General features: G+C 43.3%; 1 protein-coding gene and 1 long non-coding RNA gene across 3 annotated transcripts in view; one reads left to right on the top strand and one right to left on the bottom strand.

The window, feature by feature from the left end:
- The window catches only part of LOC129653099 (calmodulin-binding transcription activator 1-like), an 84,582-nt gene extending 69,109 nt beyond the window's left edge, over nucleotides 1-15,473 (top strand). For both annotated transcript variants that reach the window (XM_055582418.1, XM_055582417.1), the window contains one exon: nucleotides 15,209-15,473. Coding sequence is in view for 1 of the 2 variants with exons in the window: in XM_055582417.1 (XP_055438392.1) it covers nucleotides 15,209-15,217 (9 nt within the window). In the remaining variant the exon portion in view is untranslated. The remainder of the gene's footprint in view (nucleotides 1-15,208) is intronic.
- A 2,764-nt stretch (nucleotides 15,474-18,237) lies between these two features.
- On the bottom strand, nucleotides 18,238-20,831 carry LOC129653101 (uncharacterized). Its single transcript, XR_008714958.1, has 3 exons — nucleotides 20,737-20,831; nucleotides 20,179-20,324; nucleotides 18,238-18,341 (listed from the first exon to the last, which is right to left on the bottom strand). It is a non-coding gene; the product is annotated as an uncharacterized LOC129653101 (long non-coding RNA).
- Nucleotides 20,832-23,694: the final 2,863 nt, after the last annotated feature.

Raw genomic sequence — 23,694 nt, 5'->3', positions numbered from 1 at the left:
TTATCTTTACCATTACTGTTAATGACTTTCTTTAGAGACTCGACCTGGTTCAATACAACAAGAAAAGTATAAGGTACAAGAATCAGCAAGGAAAGAATAAAACTGTGGTTTTGTAGATGGCATGTGTATGTAGGAAGAAACCTCATAACTTATTGTAATTAATAAGCAAGGCTGCAAGATTCAGAGTAACTCTGGACACAATTGCAATTTTGTATATCAACAACAAAAAGTGAAGTAGAAATATCATTTGTTGTGGCATGCACAGTCTGATTTTACAGAATAAGTCTAAAAAAATGTAAGGCATCTGTACAGGGAAAGATAAACACTGAGAGAAGTTAAAGGTCTAAATAAATAGATGGGTATACCATCTTAATGGATTAGGAGAATCAATGCTGTAAGATGTTGATTCTTCTGAAATTCAAAAGTTCCTTCATGTAGTATCAATAAAAATGTCTGCAGTTGTTTCCTTGATGCACTTGACAAACTGATATTAACATGTGCTTGCAAATGTAGACAGCAAAGGATGCCTGGAAGAGTTTTGAAGAATGGCAATCTGAGCAGACTTACTCTACAGGATAGCAGGACTTAGTTTAACCCTATGGTAATTAAAATAATATAACTTTAGTGAAAGGCTAGACAAGTTGACCAGTCAAGCAAAATAGTCCAGACACAGTTGCATTCGTATTTGGACACTTGATTTACCACGTAGGAGGCTCTGCAGAATAACAGAGAAAGGACAGTCTTCTCAGTAACTGTATTCAGTTAAATATTCATGTGGGGAAAGAAAAGAAATGTGACTCTTTCACTGCATACAAATTAATTCCAAATCTGTATCCATGGAATTCTCCAGGCCAGAATACTGAAGTGGGTAGCCTTTCCCTTCTCTAGGGGATCTTCCCAACCCAGGGATCAAACCCAGGTCTCCTGCATTGCAGGTGGATTCTTTGCCAGCTGAGCCACAAGGGAAGTCCAAGAACACTGGAGTGGGTAGCCTCTCTTCTCCAGCGGATCTTCCTGACCCAGGAATTGAACCAGGGTCTCCTGCATTGCAGATGGATTCTTTACTAACTGAGCTGTCAGGGAAACCTGATAAATCTGTATCAAGCCTGATAAATTTGACCCTGATAAATCTGGGTCAAATCAGGAGGGGAAAAAAAAAAAAGAAAAAATTTACTATGAACATTTTAAATCAGATTTTTTTTGATGAGTTGTATAAGCTGCTTATATATTTTGGATATTAATCTCTTATCAGTCATATCATTTGCAGAATTTTTTCCCATTCAGGTTTTTTCATTTTGCCTATATAAAAAAAATTTTTTTTAAATGACCATTTTTCACTGTATGAGGGAATGGAAGTAATGCAGGATTGGGTTCATAAAAAGTCAAGAGAACTGTAAAGAATGTAAGAATAGCACACATAGAGGGGAGCTGCATCCTCTAGGATGAGGCAGAGCCCTCGAGGAAGAGTCCCCGTGGTGCCCAGGGCTGAGACCCATGCCTGGTCTCCAGGGTAGGCTGTGGCGTCCTGCAGGGCAGAGACGTCTCTGTTCTGTCACGCTGGTGGAACTTGATGCAAGCTGGTGGTGGTTTAGTCGCTACGTCATGTCTGACTCTTGTGACTCCACTGATTGTAGTCTGGCAGGCTGCTCTGTCCACGGGGTTCTTCAGGCAAGAATACTGAAGTGGGTTACCATTGCCTCCTCCAGGGGATCTTCCTGACCCAGAGATAGAACCTGCGTCTTCTACATTGCAGGTAGATTCTTTACAACTGAGCCTAGAAATAGAATTATGGAGCCCACCCCATCCCTCACATTCATTCAGCATTTATTTAATAAATGCTGTTAAACATTCTGTCTCTAGCAGATATTGTGTTTGTTACCAGATGCGTAAGAGAAGACCAAATAGATATTGGACTCACCTTTGCGGAGTCTGTAGTCTATGAATGCCTTTTTTCAGGCACTGTCCAGTCGCTAGGGACATAGAGAGTGGTGAGTATCTGTCCTGTGGAGTTGGGGGTGTGTCACTTTCCCAGTGTGGAGGTGTTCACAGCCTCAATCTGGGAGCTTTCTGAATCCGGTACTGTTGGGATTTTTGGGAAGTTCTCTCTTGATCAATTATTAATTCCATTTCCAACCTCTCTCTGAAGAATTGGGAGTGGGGGCAGAAAATTCCAAGCTGCCACTCGTGCCTTGGTCTTTTTGGTTACTAGCCCCATTCGTAGCCATCTTGGAGCCCATCTCCCCGCCCACCCCCCGCCCCCACCCCCACCTAGAGTAGCCCTAGTAGCTCCTTAGTGCTTTTATCACTTAGAGTTTGCCAGGGTTTCAGGAACCCTGGGTCAGGGACGAAGTCAAAGACCAGATATTGGAACCAAAGATGTTCTAATTATCACTTAAGAAATTACGGAGTTTTAGGAGCTCTCTGCCAGGACTTGGGGCCATAGACCCAGGTTATTTTCTGTTATCTCACACTGAAGGACCCAAATGAGATTAGTGGTAGATGAAGATTTATTGTAGGGAATGTCTGCATATGGTAGGGATATTAGTATTGATATCCTCAACTCAAGTTACAATTACATTTGCTTTGAAAGGATTGAATTATTCAATTATGTGTTGAATTCTTTGAGTTAGCTTAGTTTCATGACATTAGTTTTGTCCATTATATGTTTCTCAGTTGTATTAATATAATTTACAGATCTACTTATCCTTCTAGGTATTATTACCAATTGAGAGGTAAATGTTTTTAGTAATTTAAAAATCAAGTTGGAATTATGTATTGATTAATATATTGAGGTTCTTTTCCAGCCTGTCTTGCTTTAAGAGTTATTCTGCCTCAAAGTGGGGCGTGTGTGTGTGTGTGTGTGTGTGTGTGTGTGTGTGTTTGTGTTACACTCCTCCCCCGCCCCTTCCCCCAAGGAATCATGGATACCTCTTCTCTGGTTTTCTCCCCATGCCAAAAATCTGTTGTGGTCCCCTTGCATGCCAGTGCATGTGTGTGGATGTGGCTGTACATAACTGAAAAGTATAGTTCTTCAGTTGCTATGTGATTTCCTACTCTCTGCAATCCCATGGACTGGAGTACCCCAGGCTCCCCTGTCCATCACTGTCTCCTGGAGTTTGCTCAAACTCATGTCCAGTGAGTCACTGATGCTATCTAACCATCTCATTCTCTGCTGCCCTCTTCTCCTTTTGCCTTCAATCTTTCCTAGCATCAGGGTCTTTTCCAATGAGTTGGCTCTTCGCATCAGGCGGCCAGAGTATAGGAGCTTAACTTATCTATAAAAATTGTAAACCAGTCCTTTATTGCTTATCTCAGTATTTTGCACACTTCTCTAGTTATTGTCTTAGGAAAGGAGGTCTGCCAACATAGTTGCTCACCAGAGAGTGTAAACATTTGCCATATTCCGTCTAGAAAGGTGCCATTACACTCTCTATAGCTGAATAGGAAAATGTTCAGTTCCCTAAACTGACTGACACAGGTATTACAGTTTTTCGATCTTAGTCTAATGGCTGAAAAAATTGTTTCTTTTTAATTTGCTTTTCTTCATGTTGTCTTGTGTAACATTTTGTATTACTTTTTTGATTGTTCATTTTTTTGTTCTTTTTTCTAGTACATTCTTTACCCTTTCTGATGTCTGTGTTTTTCTTTAAAAAAAAAAAAGGTCTAATTTTTTCCTGCCTAGCATGCTGTATTTCAGTCTTAATTTTCTTCATTACATCCTCATGTCAGTCCTGTGGGTCATGCACTCAAACTTTGAGTCTCTTTGGCCTTGAAAGCACACCCAGGAAAGGCTTCTTTACCTCAGTTCCTAAGTGTTCTCCCTGGATTTTCTTCTTTGTGTTGAATTTTTCCCTTAGATGTTTAATGCAGAGACATTTTGGGTAATATGGACAGAGTGAGGTAAAGCTTTTTTCCCTCCATATATTAATAGATGCTTATTATTGAGTCATTGATCCTTTCCTACTGATTTGAAATGTTGCCTTTACCTTGTGCTAAATTTCCACAGATACTAATGTGTGGCTTTGTATCTAAATGCTTTCTGTTCGTTGATCTGTTTATCATAGGCCTGCATCAGTGCCATGTTGTTCTTTGATTTTTCCTTTTTTTTTTAGTTCTTGTCAATCTGACAATTCATGAAGAGAAAATTGTTGCCCGTAGTCCATCCATCCTTAAAGTTATCTTTCAAAAATGGGGTGTGACTTTATAGTAGAGGTTCCTTTGTTTCTCTAAATGACCTGTTACTAGTTTCTGTAAGTTGGGGTCACGTTCTTTTCCTTTTCCTTTTGGTAGCAGAAGTTGTGGGTTGATGAAGAAAACCAATTTAAAGCAACTTTTTTTCCTGAATGTTACCATAAATTGTTTACTCACTCACTTATTAATGGAAATTTAGGTCTCTTACAGGGATTTCCCCCTTGTAAAGCAAGTTTTTTTGCCACCGAAAATAGAATTGAAATGCTCTCTAACCCTCATTTCTGTAGCCATCGCTTCCCGGCTCTTCTCACATCTTAGAACACGTCAAATATAAAAGTATTTATAAGGCATACAGGGTTAATAGATGAGTACTCTTGGGATCAGAGACCACTGACCTGGGGTCTGTGGGGTCCAGGCCCCCTTGCAGAGCATGAGGGGACCAACATCTGTGATATGTGTGTGTGAGGCATGCGTCTTCAGGGACATGTCTAGAAAGTGCTGATCTAGGTTAAAGTGTCCAGCTCTAAATATTTTTCATTGTAAATCATTATGGCTTGATACGAATTTAACATTTTGAAAGCCAGACTTCTTTTTAAAAAATTTTGATTGTAGTAGGATGTACATAACATAAAATTTCCCATCTTAGCCATTTTAAAGTATACAGTTCTTCGGCATTGAGTAAATTCACACAGTTGTGTAACTACCTCCCCGTTGCCATCTCCCTCCAGCCCCAGTAAGCATCTTTCTGTTTCCTGTCTCTGAATTTGACAACGCTAATTATCTCAGATCAGGGGAGTCTACAACATTTGTCTTTCTGTGACTGACTTATTTCTCTTAGCATAATATCCTCATGGTTCAGCCACACGTCATTTCCTTCCTTTTTAAAGGATGAATAATATTTCATTATGTACATACAACACTGTGTATCCATTCATTCATCGATAGACACCTGGGTTGCCTCCACCTTTGGGTGTTGTGAGTAATGTTGCCTTGAATAAGGGTGTACAAGTCTGAGAGCCAGACTTCTTGTGAGAGTTGGTTTTTCTTTTTTTTCACTTGTATTCAGGTACTCCAATCTGAATTTAATTCCCATTATTCTGCTGAAACCTCTTTCAGAGAGAGATCACTTGTGACCTCAGAATTGGTAAAGATGAGGGGCATTTTTCAGTATTTTATTTGGTTTCTCAGACGTATTCACACAAGTTGACTGTGCCTTCCCCTTGGCCTCCGGGATGATGTGTGGCCTTGGATTTTCTCCTAGTGTTGGATGTTCCACTGTCTTCTGCCTGATGTCTGAAGGTAGGCTTTTCTCAGGGCTTGACTCGACCTTCTTCGTGTGTGACTGGTAAATGTGGATATTTCTCAGAAATCAACTGAAGTTCTCACCTCTAAGATACTCATTTTCACTCTCAGTGACCCTGCTGCTCCCTCAGCCTGCTGGGAGGGCTCCTGATTTTTTTTTTAACTTGCGCTACAAAAAACTGTATCTATTTTTATTATTTTTTTCCCATTTACAGTTATTACAAAACATTGGCTATATTCTCTTGTGTTGTATTAATACATCCTTGAGCCTGCCTTATATGCAATAAGTCTGTACCTGTTTGTATTTTTGTGATAGTTTTTTTAGCAAGTTCAGACTCACCTGCTGCTTTTTGTTTCTGTTGTCTTACTGGACTTTAGAAAACCAGAGTTTTGCTAAGGGACTTGCCTGATGGTCTAGTGGTTAAGAATCCTCCTGCCAGTGCAGGGGCCACAGGTTCAATCCCTGGTCCGGGAAGCATCCACATGCCACAGGGCAGCTAAGCCCATGCACCGCAACTATTGAAGCCCACCCGCCTCAAGCCCGTGAGCTGCAACGAAGAGTAGTCCCGGCTTGCTGCAACTAGAGAAGCCCTGTGCCCGGCAGTGAAGACCCAGCACAGCCAAAAATAAGAACAGATAATAAATACTTAAAAAAATGTTTTGCCAGAACTGAACTTTGGTGCCCACATTCTGTCCTGTTTACTTTCTAGGTCTCTCCAAGGGTAATGCTTTTCCTTCTCTCTGTTCCAAGGTCTCTCTCTCTCTCAGTGAGCCTTCTTCCTCTCCTGCTGCCTCCACATTCACCTCCAGGGGTGTGCTAGCATCCTGAGCTCAGCTCCCTCTGCCGAGGGCCCCACCAGAGCTGCCCACCCACTCTATGGCAGAGTCTGACAGGCTGGTCCTGTGTAGTGTGTCTGAAATGAGCTCATGGTGTTCCTCTCTGTCTTTCCTGTCTCAAAAAAGGACACCTCCCACGTGTCCAAGGCAGACCTGGGGGCCAGTTTTAAGATAAACGTTTGCATTAAAAGTAGTTTTAGCTTTCTAGGAAAGTTGCAAAAATATCATAGACAGTTCACGTGTCCCCCACTCCCACTGATCCTAATAACGTGAAAGTGGTACGTTCACCCTGACCAGTAACCAGTACTGCTAGAGGACTGTAAACTCCACACGTTCTTCAGCTTTCCTTAGTTTTCCCCTAGTGTCCTTTTCTGCTCCAGGACCCCATCCAGGAGGCCACATGACATTTAGTTGTCCTTTCCCCTCAGGCTCCTCTGGACTGTGACAATTGCGCAGACTTTGGTTGTTTCTGTTGACCTTGACAGATCAGGCATTTGTACAATGTCCTTCAGTTTGGGTTGGTCTGCTGTTTGGTCTGTGATTAGGCTGGGATTACGTGTTTTGGGAAGGAAGACTATGGAGATGCAGAGCCCTTCTCATCTCATCAGATCAGGGGTGCCTGCTATCAACAAGACTTCTCACTGTGATACTCTTAACCTTCACCACCTGGTGGAGGCAGTGCTTATCAGGTATCTCCAATCTAGAGTTACTTTTTTTCCTCTCAGAGGTCATTTTTGACACCTCCTTCATCTTTTACGTATTGAATCTAAGCCTACCAGTTCTATTTCCACATAAATTTCCATTCTGTCTAAATCACTCCTTACAGCCACCTCTCCAGGCCAGTTGACAATTACTTGTGCCCAAACGGTTTCTAGAGAGCTCCTGGACCCCTGTCCCTGCCTGAAGTCTTGCCTGCTCCCACCCAGATGCCGGAGTGGTTTTTTAAAAATGCCAGTTGGATTATGGTACCCCATTTCTCAGTTGTTTGAATACTTTTCCATTGTCCTTAAGATCTAGCTTCTCAGCCTCGTGCATAGGCCTGTGAAATCTTGTGTGTCACCCACCCAGCCTCCCTCCTGGCCCCTCTCCCCTTCTCTCTTCCAACCATTGGTTTCTTCCCCCGAATTCCTTGTCTACTCTCAGGTCCTTCCTCCCATATTGCCTGTGACATGTCATTTTTTCTTCTTCTTAGGATATGGTCCACCTCCACCTTGTCATCCTTCTGATCTCAGCTAAACATTATTTCCCCCAGGAAAATTGCCTCTTTCCCCCTCGCCCTCCACAGCAGAATCCATGAGGTACCCTTGCTGTGCATTTCCATAGCATTCTGCACTTCTTAACTCTGCTCATGGTGCTTGAAATGACTTGTTCCATGTCTGAATCCTTGCCTCAGCGTCAAGATAGACAAAACTGGAACCTCTTCTCTGCTCTTCATTGCATATCCCGGGACGGAGTGACCGAGCCTTCCCTATAGTTAGGCTCTCCGTATATATTTGTTGAATGAATTTGTCTTTTAATTAGTGAGCAGAATTGCAGAATGGAAAATAATTGCTCCTCCTTCTATTGTATCCAAGTAAGTCCTTGCTTTTATTTCTGTGATTCCCTTGAGTGAAGTGTCCTGAGTGCCCTGTGTAAGATGCTGTGGTCGGTATGTAATGAATCTAGAAGGATGCAGTCCCCTCTGCTGCCCCGCACGACCTTCCTGTCCTTTCATTGTCTCACTCCCCAAACATGACTGGGAACCTTAGTGTGCAGAGCCCCACGTGGAGCACCTTCCTGTCAGGACCAGAGCCGTGGAGCAGGACAGGCTGGACAGATGTAATTTCAGTTCCAGCTCTGCCATTTTTAAGATTTACGTCTTGAATGTTAACCTTTGCTCATCTGAATAAATGGAGAGAGCAGTAGCCCTCTTGTAAACCTTGTAAAGAATCAGATCAGAGAAAGAATGGAAGATAATCAGCACCATCATCATAGTAAGTACACAGCTGGCATTACTGCTTTTTAAGACTTAAGCACCATGCTGCTCAGTTTGTATTACTTATTTTCTGTAATATTCACAGCAGCCCTATAAGGTAGGGATGTCATTATCTTCATGTTTTAAGTGAAGAAAGTGTGACTTTGTTAAAAATTAGTTTATTCAGGGTCACAGAGTAGTAAGCAGTAGAGCTATTATTGAAACCTGGAATTGGTTCTGATTGGAAAAGGATTCTCTGTATCTTGTATAGGTACCCTGTCTTTCAGTATAGCTTTATTCTTGGGGTTTTAGAGACTTTTAAAGCATCTATTGGCATTTAAAAACTTAAGGGCCACCTTAAGCTGTTATCAACTGGAATTTGTTTCTATACCCTTCGGCAGGTCTGACATCGGTGCTTGGTGCCTGCAGGAGGCGGGTGTATGTGGAGACTGGAGGATGGGGTTGAACCCACCTAGGCAATTTTTCTTAAAGTGAGGACTGTGGACTGTTGTAGTCAGCTTCATCTGGGGGTTTTACTAAAAATGCAGATTGTTTAGCTCCTCTTTTGATGTACTAAATTGTAATCTCTTAAGGGAGAGACTTGGGAACTATTCTTTGCAAATGACTTGGTTTAAATAGGGGCTTCTTATTTGTCTGAAACTTGAGAATCAGTGACAAGAGGAAGTGGGAAATGTTGGAGTCCTAACTCCTGTCGTGTACTCTTAGTCCCGAGTGTCATGTAGGAAGCCAGTAGAGCAATTAAAATAAGCGCTGGTGTGCAGGTTACTAACCTGATACAGGTCATACAGACGTAAAGTCAAAGTAGGTGAATGTTTCCCTTTTGTTTTATTTTTTATAAATTTTTATTTGGGGGAATTTGGCCTATATCATATTGTTTTTTCTCTAGTGGGGATAGTACCTGAGAGGAATGGGTCTTGACTGTAGTAGAGTTAGCATCATATGAATGTGAAATCTGAGGGGGAAGTTTAAGAGTATTTGGCAAGTTTGCATATCATTTGTAAAGCTAGGAGTATATCTAAAGCTGGTTTTTCAAGTCTTTTAGAGAAACTGTCATATTGTGCCCTGATTTTCCATTTAGAAACTATGGTAATTTCAGATTTGTGGCTAATATGAAAGCTGGTAATCAATAGGACATGTTTTAAATATATAGTATTTATTTTAAACAAGGAGGTTACTTTCATTATTTCACCCAAGAGGAGCAGAACCAGGTGGTTCCAGAATTGGTTAGTTCAGTGGTTCCTGCTGGCTCCCCATGACTCTTGGCTGTCCCTGCATGATGGCTGCAGCTGGGCTTTGTGGGGGTTAAAGTGCGCAGGAAGAGGGCACAGCCCTGCCTTTTGCCCACCCCCCATTCTTAAAAAGTTTTTTTTTTTTTAAACTAAAAATACTTGATTCATCCAGAAGAAGGCAGAAAGGAAGAACAAAGAAACAAAGAACACAGGAAATAAGTAGAAAACAAATCACAGGATGGTTAACTAAAACCCAACCACATTTATTATATTAACCGTATATGGACTAAATTATATTATACTAACTGCATATGGACTAAATATCCTGATTAGAAGGTGGACACTGATACTCAATTTAAGGAAGCAGGACCCTTGAATTCTCCTTGAACTTTGCTCTGGGATGCAGCTAAGCTGCTTGTAAACAGTTTGATCCTTTGAGGTCTTGCTTTGTTCGGTCAGTGTGCAACAGTGCTCAACCTCAGGCAGATTTCCCCGACTCCTGAGGCCTTCTCCACAGCGTTTGAGTACTCCTCAGTGCCTGGTGATTTTAGAGTTTTTCAGTCCCTGCCCCAGTTCTTAAATAGTTTTTTTGAGATGTAATTGGCATATACTGAGTTGCACCTACCTTTGAGACGTGTGCTCTGCTCGTGCACACCCCATGGCCATCCCCCCTCCGCCAGAAGGAGCGGTCTGATCACTCTTAAAAGTTCCTCGTGCTCACGGCACGTGAGCCCCTTCCTCCTCCTCGCTTTCTCCTTTCATGAAATCTTTGAAGCTGTTAGGGAGAAAATTATATTGTTGAGGATAAAGTTCCAGGTAGACAGGTATTTAAAGTTTTCGCTTTTGTTTTCTTTTCGAGGATTGTAGCGGAAATAATACGATGATTGCAGGTGTAGGTTGCTGTATCACTTATAGAAAGTTTTAAGAAACAGGCGTATATTTTAGAACAGACTGAGAAGCTTGGCAGAGAAATATATTTTCAGACAGGTTGAAAAAAAACGGCAGAGAGGGTGGCCGTAGTGGGAAGGGGGTGGGGGAGGGAACACCTCCTGCTGGCGGTGCCCCCCCCACCGGGTGCACTTGGAGGAACCACATTCCTGGAGACCAAGTGCTTTTCTTGTCTTGGTTTTTCAAACAACCAGTATTTCTAATATGCTGAAAAAAAACTAACAAATTCTAAGATGAAAGGGTAATAGAAATATAATCCCCACTTAACTGAAGGATATACTTAGCTCAAGTGCATTTTATTCTAGTGAATTGTCTGTTTTATTGAGTGACATTTTGGTGATTTATTTATTTATGTTTATAGATTCAAGTTTTTTTTTTTTTTTTAATGTCCCATCACTGTAATAAACTTTTGGCTGGACATTCTCATTTTGCTCTCAGAGTACACTTGCTGAGATTAGTTTCTGTTGCAGAAAGCATTATATTGTTGCGTTAATAGCCATTTTGTAAAGAATTAGTAAAATATATAGAACTCTGTTTTAATGGGTTTCTTCAACTGTCTCCTAGCTTCTCTGACTCTCTGAATTTTCTTGGCTCTTTATTTTTTATTTCTGTCTGGTTCTTTTTTTTTTTTTTTTTTTTTTTTTTTATTAATTTTATTTTATTTTTAAACTTTACATAACTGTATCTGTCTGGTTCTTATGTGTATTTTGAAAGTATACGCCTGAGGTGAAAATGGCAGCGTTTCTGTCATGATGTAACCTTATTAGAAACGACGTTCTTTGTCTCTTTAGTTGAGGAATGAGCCAATTCTTTGTGTTTATAAATGCTGGCTGGTCCTTGGCAAATAAAAATAAACAGACAAATCCCCAAAACACTGAAACAGCAACAACAAAAAACAACTGCCCAAAACTCAGAGTACAGATTGAGCATGTTGGAAAATGTGTTCTTTAAAAAGTTGTCCAGACAGTGAGAACTTAATATGGGTGAGAATTTCTTTGGAAAAGTCTTCTTTGCTAGAACTCCAGTGACTTGTTGGTCTTGTGACAGTGAAACCTTGTGTGTTTCTTATCGTAATAATGTAAGTCACCTGTGTGGGCGTACAGTTTTGTTTCCAATTTCAGATTGAGGGTAGGGTGTGTGCTAGTTGTGCTCCTAAAATTTGGGTAGTATAGGACTTTTGAACATTGCCTGTTTAATTACTGCTCGTCATTTGGAAGAGGACTCTCTTTCTCTGCCCCTTGCTGTGAAAGTGCTAGTTCTACCACTGATGGATAATTATTTGGGGTCAAAGACCGCCCTTCCCCCACCCCTCAATTTTCGCTTTTATTGGTATCTACGAATCCAGTCCATTTGTAGTCCTTGAAGGACTCTCTTTGGGGCCCAGGAAGGGGGCTAGGAGAGTGTTTTGCTTCTCAAATTTCAGCTTAAGCCAGTCTTTTGGGAAAAAATAAAAAGCTACTCACGTCCCATGGCCTCTAGAATCTGGAGCAGAACTGTTGCGTCAACAGACCTCCGGTTAAGTAGGCAGGCGTCAGATTGTGTCTCTGGGAAAAAGGAAGTGTGTCCCAGATACCAGCCTCCGGGGCAGCTCCTGGTTGTTGCAGCGGAATCTGTGCTTCCCAGATGTTCTGGCCCCAGTGGTCTCTGTTCAGTCTCTCGGTCATGTCTGACTTTTTGCCACCCCAATGGACTGCAGCACCCCAGGCTTCAGGAATTTGCTCAAATTCGTGTCCTTTGAGTCGGTGATGTCATCCAACCTTCTCATCCTCCGTCGCCCCCTTCTCCTCTTATCCTCAGTCTTTCCCAGCATCAGGGTCTTTTCCAGTGAGTCGGCTCTTGGCATCAGGTGGCCAGATTATTGGAGCTTCAGCTTCAGTATCAGTCCTTCCAATGACTATTTAAGGTTGATTTCCTTGAGAATTGATTGGTTTGCTGTCCTTGCAGTCCAAGGGACTCTCAAGAGTCTTCTCCAGCACCACAGTTTGGAAACATCAATTCTTTGGTGCTCAACCTTCTTTATGGTCCAACTCTCACAACCGTACATGACTACTGGAAAAATCATGGCTTTGACTGTATGGAGCTTTGTCGGCAAAGTAATGTTTCTGCTTGGTCATAGCTTTTCTTCCAAGGAGCAAGGGTCTTTGAATTTCATGGCTGCAGTCACCATCCACAGTGGTTTTGGAGCCCAAGAAAATAAAGTCTATCATTGTTTCCATTGTTTCCCCATCTATGTACCATGAATTGATGGGACTGGATGCCATCCATGGTCTTTGTTTTTTAAATGTTGAGTTTTAAGCCAGCTTTTTTACTCTCCTTTTCACCTTCATCAAGAGGGTCTTTAGTTCCTCTTTGCTTCTGCCATTAGGGTGGTGGTGTTATCTGCATATCTGAGATTATTGTTATTTCTCCCAGTAGTCTTGCCCTCTTTTTACTTATTAAATTACATTCTAGGGGATCCTCCTGACCTAGGGGTCCAACCCTGGTCTCCTGCATTGCAGGCAGATTCTTTACTGCCTGAGTCACCAGGGAAGCCCTAATTAGGTGCTAGGGTCCTTGAATATTAGAGGCGTTGGTAAACTTCTTCCTGATAGCCCTCCCTTTCCCAAATAGCAAACACATGTGAAAAACATCGGCTAAAATCCTTCATGGATTTTCTTTAAGTCACCTACAATGTTAACCCTGGCACAAATTTATTCAAATTGTCAGAACTCGTAAGTGCTTGGGTGGAGAGGGTTCTTGTTTGTGTTTTTACTTAGGTTATATTCAGTTTCGTGGATTTATTTGTGGAAACGTGATTGGTTGTAGTGCTTACAGGACCTCAGAGAGCAATTCCTTACCACTTGGAGAATCAAACCACGTTGGCCTAGACTGGTGTCTGCAGCTTGCAGTGAGGGTTAAGCTGGTAGAAAGTTTGGGTAACACGTTTTTCCTGAGTCCGTGAATTTTAGAAATGATTTAGAAGACTTTTGAAAAGCATCTATAAGTGCTGTCTCCTCTTGTTGTCAAGAAGTTTTTAAATAAATGCTTGTGTTTTGGTAATGAAGGGGTACATATATTGGATCTGAATGTACGTTTTCTCATTTTTAATGGGAAATATTTTGATAAAACAAAACTTGGCTAATGGTAGACTTGCTGACTTCTTGCCTTTTCTTATAAACATGCTTAAAGTGGTCTGAATAACAGTGCTACTAAAACAACATCTGCATTGTTTTGATGGGGTATTGATTCCTTCTGTAGTGTTCAAAATTGCTTGCATGCCTCCCAGCAACAAATTCATATATGACAGACTTTACTGGAGAGGAGCATCCCAGATAAGTGAAAGGCTAGTTCACTTTCCAGTAGCTCTGAAACTTTAAAATAAAAGTCGTGTTTTTAGAGATGCGGCCTTGAGGCGCTAACACACTTGTATTTAGTGCATGAAGCTCTGCCAGTTATTTCTTAACAAAACCTAATCAGGGGGAACAAAAATCCTTATAGAGTTTATTTATTGATAGCTCTAAGCCACCAGAAAGAATATCCTGTTCCTCTTAATAAAATCCTATAGGGCAGTTGTCTTTATTTTAATAGGAAAGTATTCGGGAAATTTGATTTTATCAAGGTAAACTCAAATGTTAGATATTGTAAGATTGAAGCTAACCTTGGAGGCTGGAAGAGGGAATGGTACTTAAAGTTGTTGCTAGTGATGCTCCCTTTTCCCCTTTTAGATAGAGAGGCATTATTTCTATTGCCTGTTACAACTCACTGTACAGCAAGAAGTGAAGAAATTTGATTGTATCCTTAAATCAGGAAATGTAGCCTGCTCAAGTTTAGTTGCAGAGAGAAGACTGAAGATCATTAGTAAATAAAATAGTAGCCATTTTATTTACTAGTGAAAGGAATATGGAAATTATTTACTGTAACTCCTAATTGTTATGCTTGCTATTGCCGCAAAGTTAAGTGTGTTTGTCATGATTTCTGTGGTGGCTACATGATGCAAAACAAAACCTTGGCTCTTTCTGTCCTTTTAAGGTTTGTTAATGTCCTGTTTTGTTTGTTAATGAGGGAAATGAGTAAATAATAACGGAAAATTGAGGCCTCAACTGTCATACACTTTTTTCCATTGTTAAGATATTCGTTATGTCAAGCTTCTATTAATTCTGTGTAAATCCAGTAGAGATAGCAAGTTATTTTGCTTAAAATGTCTTTTCCCCCCTGTGCAGTGAGAGTTGAATGTGAGAACAGATCTTAATAGATATAGTTACACAGTTTATTTTATCATGTATCACTTTATTGCTGTCTTCTAGAACATTGTTATACTAAATGTTCCAATAATGGAAATTTTATGCAGCTACTTCAAATGAAACAAATTTGCAAAAACTCAATTTTGGAATTCATTCCTTGAGGAGAGGGAAAAAAAAAACTCACCATGCTGTGACCAAATTAGATTTCTGATATGTTGGCAACTTAACAAACAGTGTCATTTCCCGAAAACAGGGCATGGGGTCCAGTGGAAATGTCAGTACTTCAGTCACTTGTAATGGGGGATATTTGTGGTTTAATATGATTGAATGGTTAAATTTTTATTTAAAAATGGTAATTAAAATTTGGTTTTGTACCTAATTAAAAATGGCTCGACATGGACTCAGCAGTGACTGTGTTCAGTTACAGGGGGCATCTTCTTTTCAAGAACTTGAGTTTGATTCTGGGAGGTGCGAGTTTTACTTACTGGAGCTCCTTTGTTTTGCAGAGATCATGATGCAGCCGTCCTTTTGGATTTCTTTTTAATAATGTGTGACCCTTCACCTTTGATCCCCTGACCTGCATTACCTTGGTAACCATTTCATTTTTTAATTTAATTTCATTTTTTGATTTTGGTGTACAAGCTGTAACATTTCATCTCTCAGAGTGTAACACGCTGATTTCCTCAAATAGAGATACCCCTTTGAGCGATAAACTTGCAAAATGCTGTCTTCGTTTTCTGTATTAAAATTCATTTCAGTTTTAAAAATAAAGTGTAATCTGTGTTTTCATCCTTTTAAATTTTAAGTTTAATGAGTGCATTTCCCCACACAGTATATTTCCTCTTCTATTCATGTTTTGCAGTAGCCAGATGAACTTGGTGTTCACATGTAACTTGCACACACCTCAGACACCCACATCTCCTCCCCACACCATTCCCAATCCCTACCCCCGTGCCCCCCCCCCTCCCCCGCCTCATGGTCACCACACACACCTCCCCACCATCACCACGGTCACTACACATCCCTTCCTTTGCAGATTCACTCTCCTTCTTTCAGAAATGGTGGCAACTTGAACTTAACTGGTCTCCGCTGCCACGTTCTACCACCTCACATGACATTTTATATTCTCAAGTGTTGGTAGAAGACAAAGTTTAGCCCTTGAATTCCACGTATGGGCTGGAAGATAAGAAAGTTGTCTCACTCCCAAAATTCACCTTTCCCCCTTCTTCAGTATTTTATCCTTTATTTGAGATGTAAGTTAAGAATGAATGACATTTCTAATGTGATCAGATGTGTCCTTTGCTGAAACCTGGTTAGTCGGCTCTGATGGTCCATACACCAGACTGACTGCTTTATGCCGCATGCTATTTCATGACTGCTTTTCAGACAATGCATTTGCAACTGTATTCCACTTTTCAGAAAACTCTTATTCAAAAGCAAAAGAAAAACCCTGAAATTTAAAAATAAAAGTCAAACTTAAGTTAATTCTTTGAACTGGCAAGATATTCCTGAGAAATCATGTCCTTTAAAAAAAAGAAAAGAAATCATGTGACATCTCGTAGCATGGCCTGCTGAAGCACAGATTATTTTCTAAGTGTCTCATTATTTTATTCTCTAACATTTAATGCTGAGGCTTTAATTGCACACAGCTGAAGCTGCTAAATGAGCACTGAAATGGATTTAAGTCCTCTCTGAGCTTTGTTGATACCTATAAAAGTTTATGTCATTCATTAGAACCACAAATTAAAATTAGTTGTAGTGAGCTGCTCATTGGAGATCGGAATGCTCATGAACACTTCTTCAGGCCTCCTTGCTCGTCTTTGTCTGTTATACTTAATGTACCTGGGAAACTGCCCTTGGCTTGTCGGGTGTCTTTTCACAGAATTGCAGAATGTCAGATCTGTAAAGTATGAGTAGGTAAAACATCCCATGATTACAGAGCCAGAAAGGGCATGAATGTTCCAGGAGTGGGAGCAGCTTACTTATCCAACCTTGCATTTTAAGGTGATTTTTTTTTTAAATGATAATGCTTTCAGGGTTGTGTGGGAATGTTTTCCAGGTTGCATCCTTTTATTTGTTCCTCTCTAGCATGAGAAGAAGTATAATGTGTGGCTCAGAGTTTACTGAACAGACATGGCAGGGCTAGAGGGGCTGTGAGCGGTGGTCTGATCCACTCTCCTTGCTAAAGCAGTCCTATGCCTGCCCGACTCCCGAGGGGGAGCTGGCTGCTGGAGCCCAGAGAGTCCCAGCTCCCTGTTGACAGAATCAGGGCCTCTTGACATCTCTCCGAAGGCTGCCAGGTCCTCTGGAGACAGTCAGACACTTTAAGTCCAGTAGGAGCTGAGGAGACAGTTAATAGGCACCCAGGAGAAATGTCTTTATTGTGATAATTTTTATTTTGCAATTTAGTCAGAGAGAGCTGGTATACATACGGTCACATTTGTTACCTATTGTCAGTGAGCAGCGCTTACTTGGTTAGTATTTAGGAATTCTAGTGAGTTGTAGGTCACCTGGATGTCATTTTTGTGAGCATGAGTCGGTGAGAAAACCCTAGGCTGAGAGTCAGAAGACCTGCTTTGGACCGGCAGGGTCTCTGGATGTGCCAGGGGTCTCTTGTGAGGTAGCGACGCACAAGACTCAAAAACTCAAATAGAAAGACTTCAAAAGGCTTTCATGTTGTGGTTGAAATCAGTGAAATCATTTGTTCCACTTAATGTACAGGGGTTTGTAGAACATTTCATTGATTTGACTTCAGTTTTATCCTGTGTGAAACATGGGGACTGTATGTCTCCTACTAGCTTTTTAGGGTTGTTGGCAGGATAAATGAAAATGCATGACGGACACCCTGGGAGCCCAGAAGAAAGGTGTCTTTGAAATGGAACCTCATGCGAGGGCTGTGCTCTTGGCAGCCGCAGTCTTTATGCTGCGAAGACGTGGTAGTGAGAGCTCTGGTGATCAGTCGGGAGCTCAGCTGCCTTGCGTGGAATCCTGCCTCCCGCCTTGGCCCTTCGCAGGTGGCGTGGCGGAGACCATCATCTAACCTTTCTGTGCCTCAGTTTCCTCCTCTTTAAAATAGGGTTGATGGGGCTTCCCTGGTGGCCTAGCAGTAAAGAATCTGCTTGTAATGCAGTAGACATGAGTTCGATCCCTGGGTTGGGAAGATCCCCATGGAAAATTTGCCTTGCATAAAACTGGTCCCTGGTGCCAAAAAGGTTGGGGACCACTGGTTTATGGGAATAACCAGTGCAAGTTCAGATGCTTCAAGTTAAACCTGGGCTCTTAACCAGTTAACAAGACAAGTTTAGATAATTAAGAGCCTGTTGGCCCTTTAATGATAGTTTCTTTGGTTTTGGCTAATTTAGGCTAAATTAGGAGACACACGAAAGACCCGTGGGCGAGACCCCCCATCTTTTGCTTAGTCAGCACTTGCTCATTCTCTCTAGGCTTCAGTCAGCTGTCTAGTGAGCTGAAGAGTCAGAAAGCGTTGAGAGGTTTTTGCTTTGCGGTGAGAGGCTTCAGTGCTCCATCCTCAGTAGAATAAGGAAGAAGGAAGTCCCTGCTGTGTGTCAGGTTTCCCCAAGTGTTTCCTTGTTGCATGTATCTATGAGCTCCATGGTGTTTGTTAACTCCGTCTGGCCCCTGAGAACACCAATGCACAGGCAGGTTAAATGAGCTCCTTTGGGGTCGCCCCTAGTGGGTTGCAAAACTGGGTCTTGAGTCCAGGACTTCAGTCCAGGTACTGCCCTTCCAGGACCTGCTGCCTTGTGTTTGCTGGCAAACCTGGCGGCTCCCCTGGCAGGAAATTCTGCCCTCCTCTGCACACATTCCTGTCCCTCAGCTACCAGCACCCCTGCCTTGGTCAGGCCTTCAGTGCCCCGGGCAGGAAGGCCCTGCCTTCACATGGCGCCTGGAGGGGCTCTGGGCAGTGGCCTCCTTGCTCTTGCTCTTTACCACACATCCAGCTTTAAATCGTGGAGCCCTGACCCCATCCCAGTCTTGAGGCTGCCAGTTCAGAGAAACCGTTGATCAGCAGCGTGGAGAGACACGGGATGTTTATGGTATTTACAGCAAGGCATACCTGGAACTGATGTGTGCACATGTGGATCTTCCTGTTGTTGAGTTGCAGTGTAAACTGCAGTGGCCTTTATGGGTAGTTTGGTGGTTTACCCACCAGCCGCCTTCCTGTGGGAGGAGAGAGTCCATCTGACCTCAGTAGGAGGTAGTCTTCTGAGAGCGGGCATCTTATCATCACAGAAACCAGGTTGGAGATTGCTTGTGGGGCAAAATGAAGCAGTGGGTGGTCTCTCCTTTGCCTTTTCACTCTCTTTTCTCTTCCTGTCTTGTGTGCATTTATTCTTCAGTCCCTCCTTCCCTCTCCTCCCCAACCCTTCTCTTTCTTATCCTCCCTCTGTTTCACTTTTTCTCCATCATGTACCAGATACTTCTGAATGTATCTGTCATCAGGCTTTAAACACTTGAAATCCTGCAAGGGGCCTGGTGTTTCTCGTAGTTGATTCGATGTGTCCTGGGACTTGTCTTTCAGAGGTGAAGGTGCTCCCTGAGTCACTCCAGAAGTTGTCAGATTTTGTTTGTGATCATCAACCTTGAGTTGGGTGGTATATCTCGGGTAGGTAATTTGGCATGGCTGTCTGAGAAATGCCATCGCTAACTAGGACCAAGTGCGGGGCAGTGATGGACCTGACCCCTCTAGAGGCACCTGCATCCAGCTTTCAGTGTGTTTGCTGCTGGAAGGTCTGAGGCCAGGTGTCAGGCCCCCCGTTTGGTGCTGAGGAGCTGCTCCTGGGGAGGACAGGCCCTCCCCAGAGGCCTTTAGCCCACTCAGTTGTGCTGCCCGGGGTGTGTGGATGTCCTATGGCCATGCCTGTGGCCTGTGTGCCTTGGGAGGTGACAGGAAGTGCCCAACCCTGGTGGGTAGGATGGTGGAGAAGGGGCTGAGCAGACCACCTAGGGGCAGTTCTGATGGCATTTAACCCCTCAGGAGGCAGTGAGGAGGATAAGAAACATGGTCCAACGTGGAAGATACTTTTGCCATTCTTCAGTGAACATCTGCCCTCGTCAGCAGGGGGGTGACCACTGGCTGAGGCGGCGGTGGGGTTGCTGCGCAGTCAGAGCACGTGGAATGCAGCTCCTGTCTGTTCTCATTGGCGGTTGTCCTCTCCCGGGAAACGGGGGCCCTGGTTGCCATGGGACCAGGTGACACGCCTCAGAATCACAGGCTTTAGACCACGGGACAGATGTGGGTGCCCGCACAGCACGTGGATGGTCAGCCTGTGATGCCCCAGTCTTCCCCTCTCTCCTTACAGATCCTTTGGAGTGTTTTTTCCCCTCTCAGCCCCTTGTTTCTCCCCCCTGGGAGAAGCCAGAGGACTTTTCTCCTCCTTCTGTAGTGGTGGGAGAAGGACTGACAGCGAGGGGGGCAAGTTGGTGGCAGCATTTGACTCTGGGTTTCTCTTACCTGCCCTGGCATGTATTCCACCGTCTGACACGAGTGCTGGCATGTAAGAGACACCCAGCCAACGTTCACTCTCCTTTCAGCTCTCATTAGCACAGGTAATTAAGAACAGGAGCTGATAGACAGCACATATCTGTGCAGAGATATATCTGTAATTAAAGTTTTAATTAAAGAAACACCAGACCAGGCAGATGGTTCTGATGCCCGCATCCTGTAAACCAAACAACCACGGCTTTTCGATCTTGCAAACAAGCAGAGCAGAGTAGCGACAGCGCTCCCAGAAGTAGACCAGAAGGCAGAGGTCGTCTTATTAACTAGCCACAGTTGAATCTTGGTAGCACTCTCGGCTACACCAAACCCAGAGATAATCATCACAGTTTGAAATGGAAATTCAGTACATCAAAGTTATATCCCAACCAAAGCCTTTAAGCCTCCAGTCAAGGGCATTACCAGAGCCCAGCTGGTATATCACAAGGCATGTGGTTTTGTGCTAGATCACAAAAGCTGACAAAGTGTTATTTGGGATCATCAGCTAAATACAGTATTAAATTAGAGAGCTACCATCCTGACTGTTCAGGGTTGGCTCCCTGTGTAGCAGGGCAGGACAGAGCTGGGACGGATGCTGCCTGCCTCCTGTGTGTCCTCTGTTCCGGGTCATGGCGACCTCAGTGGCCAGCCAGCTGCAGAATGAAAAAAATGAAACCATTCCTGGGTTAACAGGAAAAGATGAATTTCAGGTCTTGTCACTTCTGAGAAAAACCCACCCCCAGGCTGTGTCCCTGTTATCAGGAGGCAGGAGCCACCTAGGAGGTGGGCAGGCAGTTCACTCTGACCTCTGGGGTTCTTCCCCTACTGACCCCCCTAGTTTCTTACCCTTCCTCATAATCACTTACGTATCCAGGCACATGGTTTTCTGACATTCGTTGCAGGGAGGCACTTCTACACCTGAATTCTCTGCTAATGGACATAGATGTGTTTTTTACCACTGACATCTCACTCACTCGTTCCCACTTGGTAGAACCAACACTAAAGGTGTTCATTTCTTATTTCATGGAGAAGCATTTTAAAGGGTCAGGAGAGTAGTTGTCTACTCTGGCGGGTGACCATGTTGTCCTGTGTCTTTAAAGGAAGTAGGATTCTCACTGGAAGAAGAGCCATGTTATACCAGAACATGTATGAGTGTTAATATCTTCCCATTAAAGGCCCGTCCCCAGGATGTTGGGACTTGTACTTTAGCTCATGTTAGTACTGTTTATCAGTCAGAACTCAGTCATCTTAGGAGAGCTGCCGTATCCATGGTACTGTGGTGGTTGTGAGTGTTGGGGATGTGTGATGGGTAGATGGAAGTTTTTTTTTTTTAACCACCGTTTTGCTCAGGAAAGACTTTAATTTGATGAGATGTTCTTTTTTTTTTTTTTTAGAAGTCAGTTAAGTGTCAGCTGCTTTGACTAAATAATCTTTTGTGCTTGTGCCCAGGAAGTGTTGTTAGACCTGTACAGAGCTGTGCTGCTAGGTATTAAGTTGGTGTTTTACTTGCGGAATTGGAATCCGACTCTGGGGTCCGTTTCTTCTTTAACTTGGTTAGAGACTGAAACGCGTGAGCCCTGAGTATACAGCACAGTTCGTGATTATAAGAGACTTTCTGTGAGTGACACTGCTGCCCCTCAGAGCCTGGCTTTGAGGGCTCACGTCCAGGTTTCTCCCTGGAGGAAGACACCAGCAGTCCACCTGGAATAGTCAGGGTTTTTTTCTCTTGCTGTGGTGGGTTTTTAAGAGAGTTTTGCTGTCCCCGATACCTGTATGACGTTGGGGGCTAGGGGAGTGTTCTCCACTCCTCGTGAGAGACTTAAATTCAAAACATTTATTCATTCGTCCCATAAATATTCACCCAGTGCCTAGTAGCAGGCACTGTCCTAGGTACAGGCGTGAAGCAGTAAACAAAGCGAGGCCTGCTTTCAAAGAGCCTATTTTCTGGTTGGCCAGGAGGAGTTACAAACAAACAAACAAAAAGATGACAGTGAGTGACTACACACCCCACACTGACGACCCCATCAGCGCTAAGAACACTGAGGAGACAGGCGCTGTTACTGTCCCTGTTTCACAGAGAGGGAAACTGAGGCACAGAGAGGTTAAAAATAACTCACCCAGGGTCACAGTACCAGTGCTGTTGGCATTCCAGCCCAGGTTGTCTGCCTCCAGGTTTCATGAACACTGTGCCATCTTGTTTGCCTGTTAAAAAATGGCCTAATCTGTTTATTTCTACCTGAAAAAAAGAAATAAATACTGTATGATAATAAGTGTGACCAAGAACAGTGAATGTTCTGGATGTTGACGTGGGTGTGTGTGCACACGGGCGCTGCCTTGGCTGGTGTGGCAGGAGCAGGTGTCTCTCCTACGGCGATTTGAAGGAAGTGGCACTGTGATTCATGTAGATATCCGGGCGGAGGGTACTCCAAGCAGTGGGAACAACAAAAGCAAAGGTCCCGGGGTAGTTGTGGGCTCAGCAATAGCAAAGGAGAAGCAAAGAGGCCTCTGTGGTCGCACTGGGTAAGGACAGTGGAGGGGGGCAGATGAGGTGGTTGGGCCTTGTAGGGCATGGGTAGTTCTTTGGTTTTACTGAATCAGAAGAGGAGCCAGCCAAGAATTTTTGAGCAGGAAAATGACATGATTAAAACGATCACTTTGGGAGCTTCCATGGTAATCCACTGGCTAAGACTCTGAGTTTCCACTGTAGGGCGCATGGGTTCGGTCTGCTCGTCAGGGAACTAAGATTCCAAATGCTGCATGGCTTGGCCAAAACTATATATATATATATATATATAAAAGGGGATCACTTTCCATGCAGTGCAGAGAGTAGTTTAGGGCAAAGGTTGGCCTACCTTGGCCCCAGGGCCAAATCCAGCCGCTGCCTGTTTCTGGGCAGCTAGCAAACCGAGGATGTTCTTTACATTGCTAGAGGGTTGGGAAGGAAGTAAGATGACTAAGAATATTCTGTGGCACATGAAACTTATATGGAATTCAGGTTTCAGTGTCCGTTCAAGCTCCAGTTTTATTGGCACAGAGCCACGCTCACTTGTCTGTGTAGTGTGTGAGGCTGCTTTCAAGCCGCGACAGCCAAGTTGAGTAGTTGCAACAGAGACCATCTGGCCCGCAGAGCCTGAGATATTTACTCTCTGGCTCTTTAAGAAAAAATTTGTTGATCCCTGGTTTAGGGGGGCCAGGGATGGAAGCAGGGAGACTCGTGAAGAGACTGTTGCAGAGGCCTCTGGTGGCTCGTCTGGACCAGGGCAGTGAGAAGCGGTCAGATGCTGGATGCATTTCAGGGGAAGAGCTGAGTGGTTGTCTGCAAACATGAGGAGTTGGGGATGATGCCAATGTTTTTGCACCAAGCAACTGGAAATGCAGTTCCCATTCACTGAGATGGGGAAGACTGTGGGAGCAGCAGATGAGGGAGATGGGCGAGGAGACAGCCCTGTGCTGTGTTAAGGTCATGATGCCATGTGGATAGGTGCAGTAGGC

Source organism: Bubalus kerabau, chromosome 5, assembly GCF_029407905.1.
Source record: "Bubalus kerabau isolate K-KA32 ecotype Philippines breed swamp buffalo chromosome 5, PCC_UOA_SB_1v2, whole genome shotgun sequence".
Lineage (NCBI taxonomy): Eukaryota > Metazoa > Chordata > Mammalia > Artiodactyla > Bovidae > Bubalus > Bubalus kerabau.
Note: the sequence above shows the minus strand (reverse complement) of the source record. Positions and strands in the feature narration are given on the sequence as shown.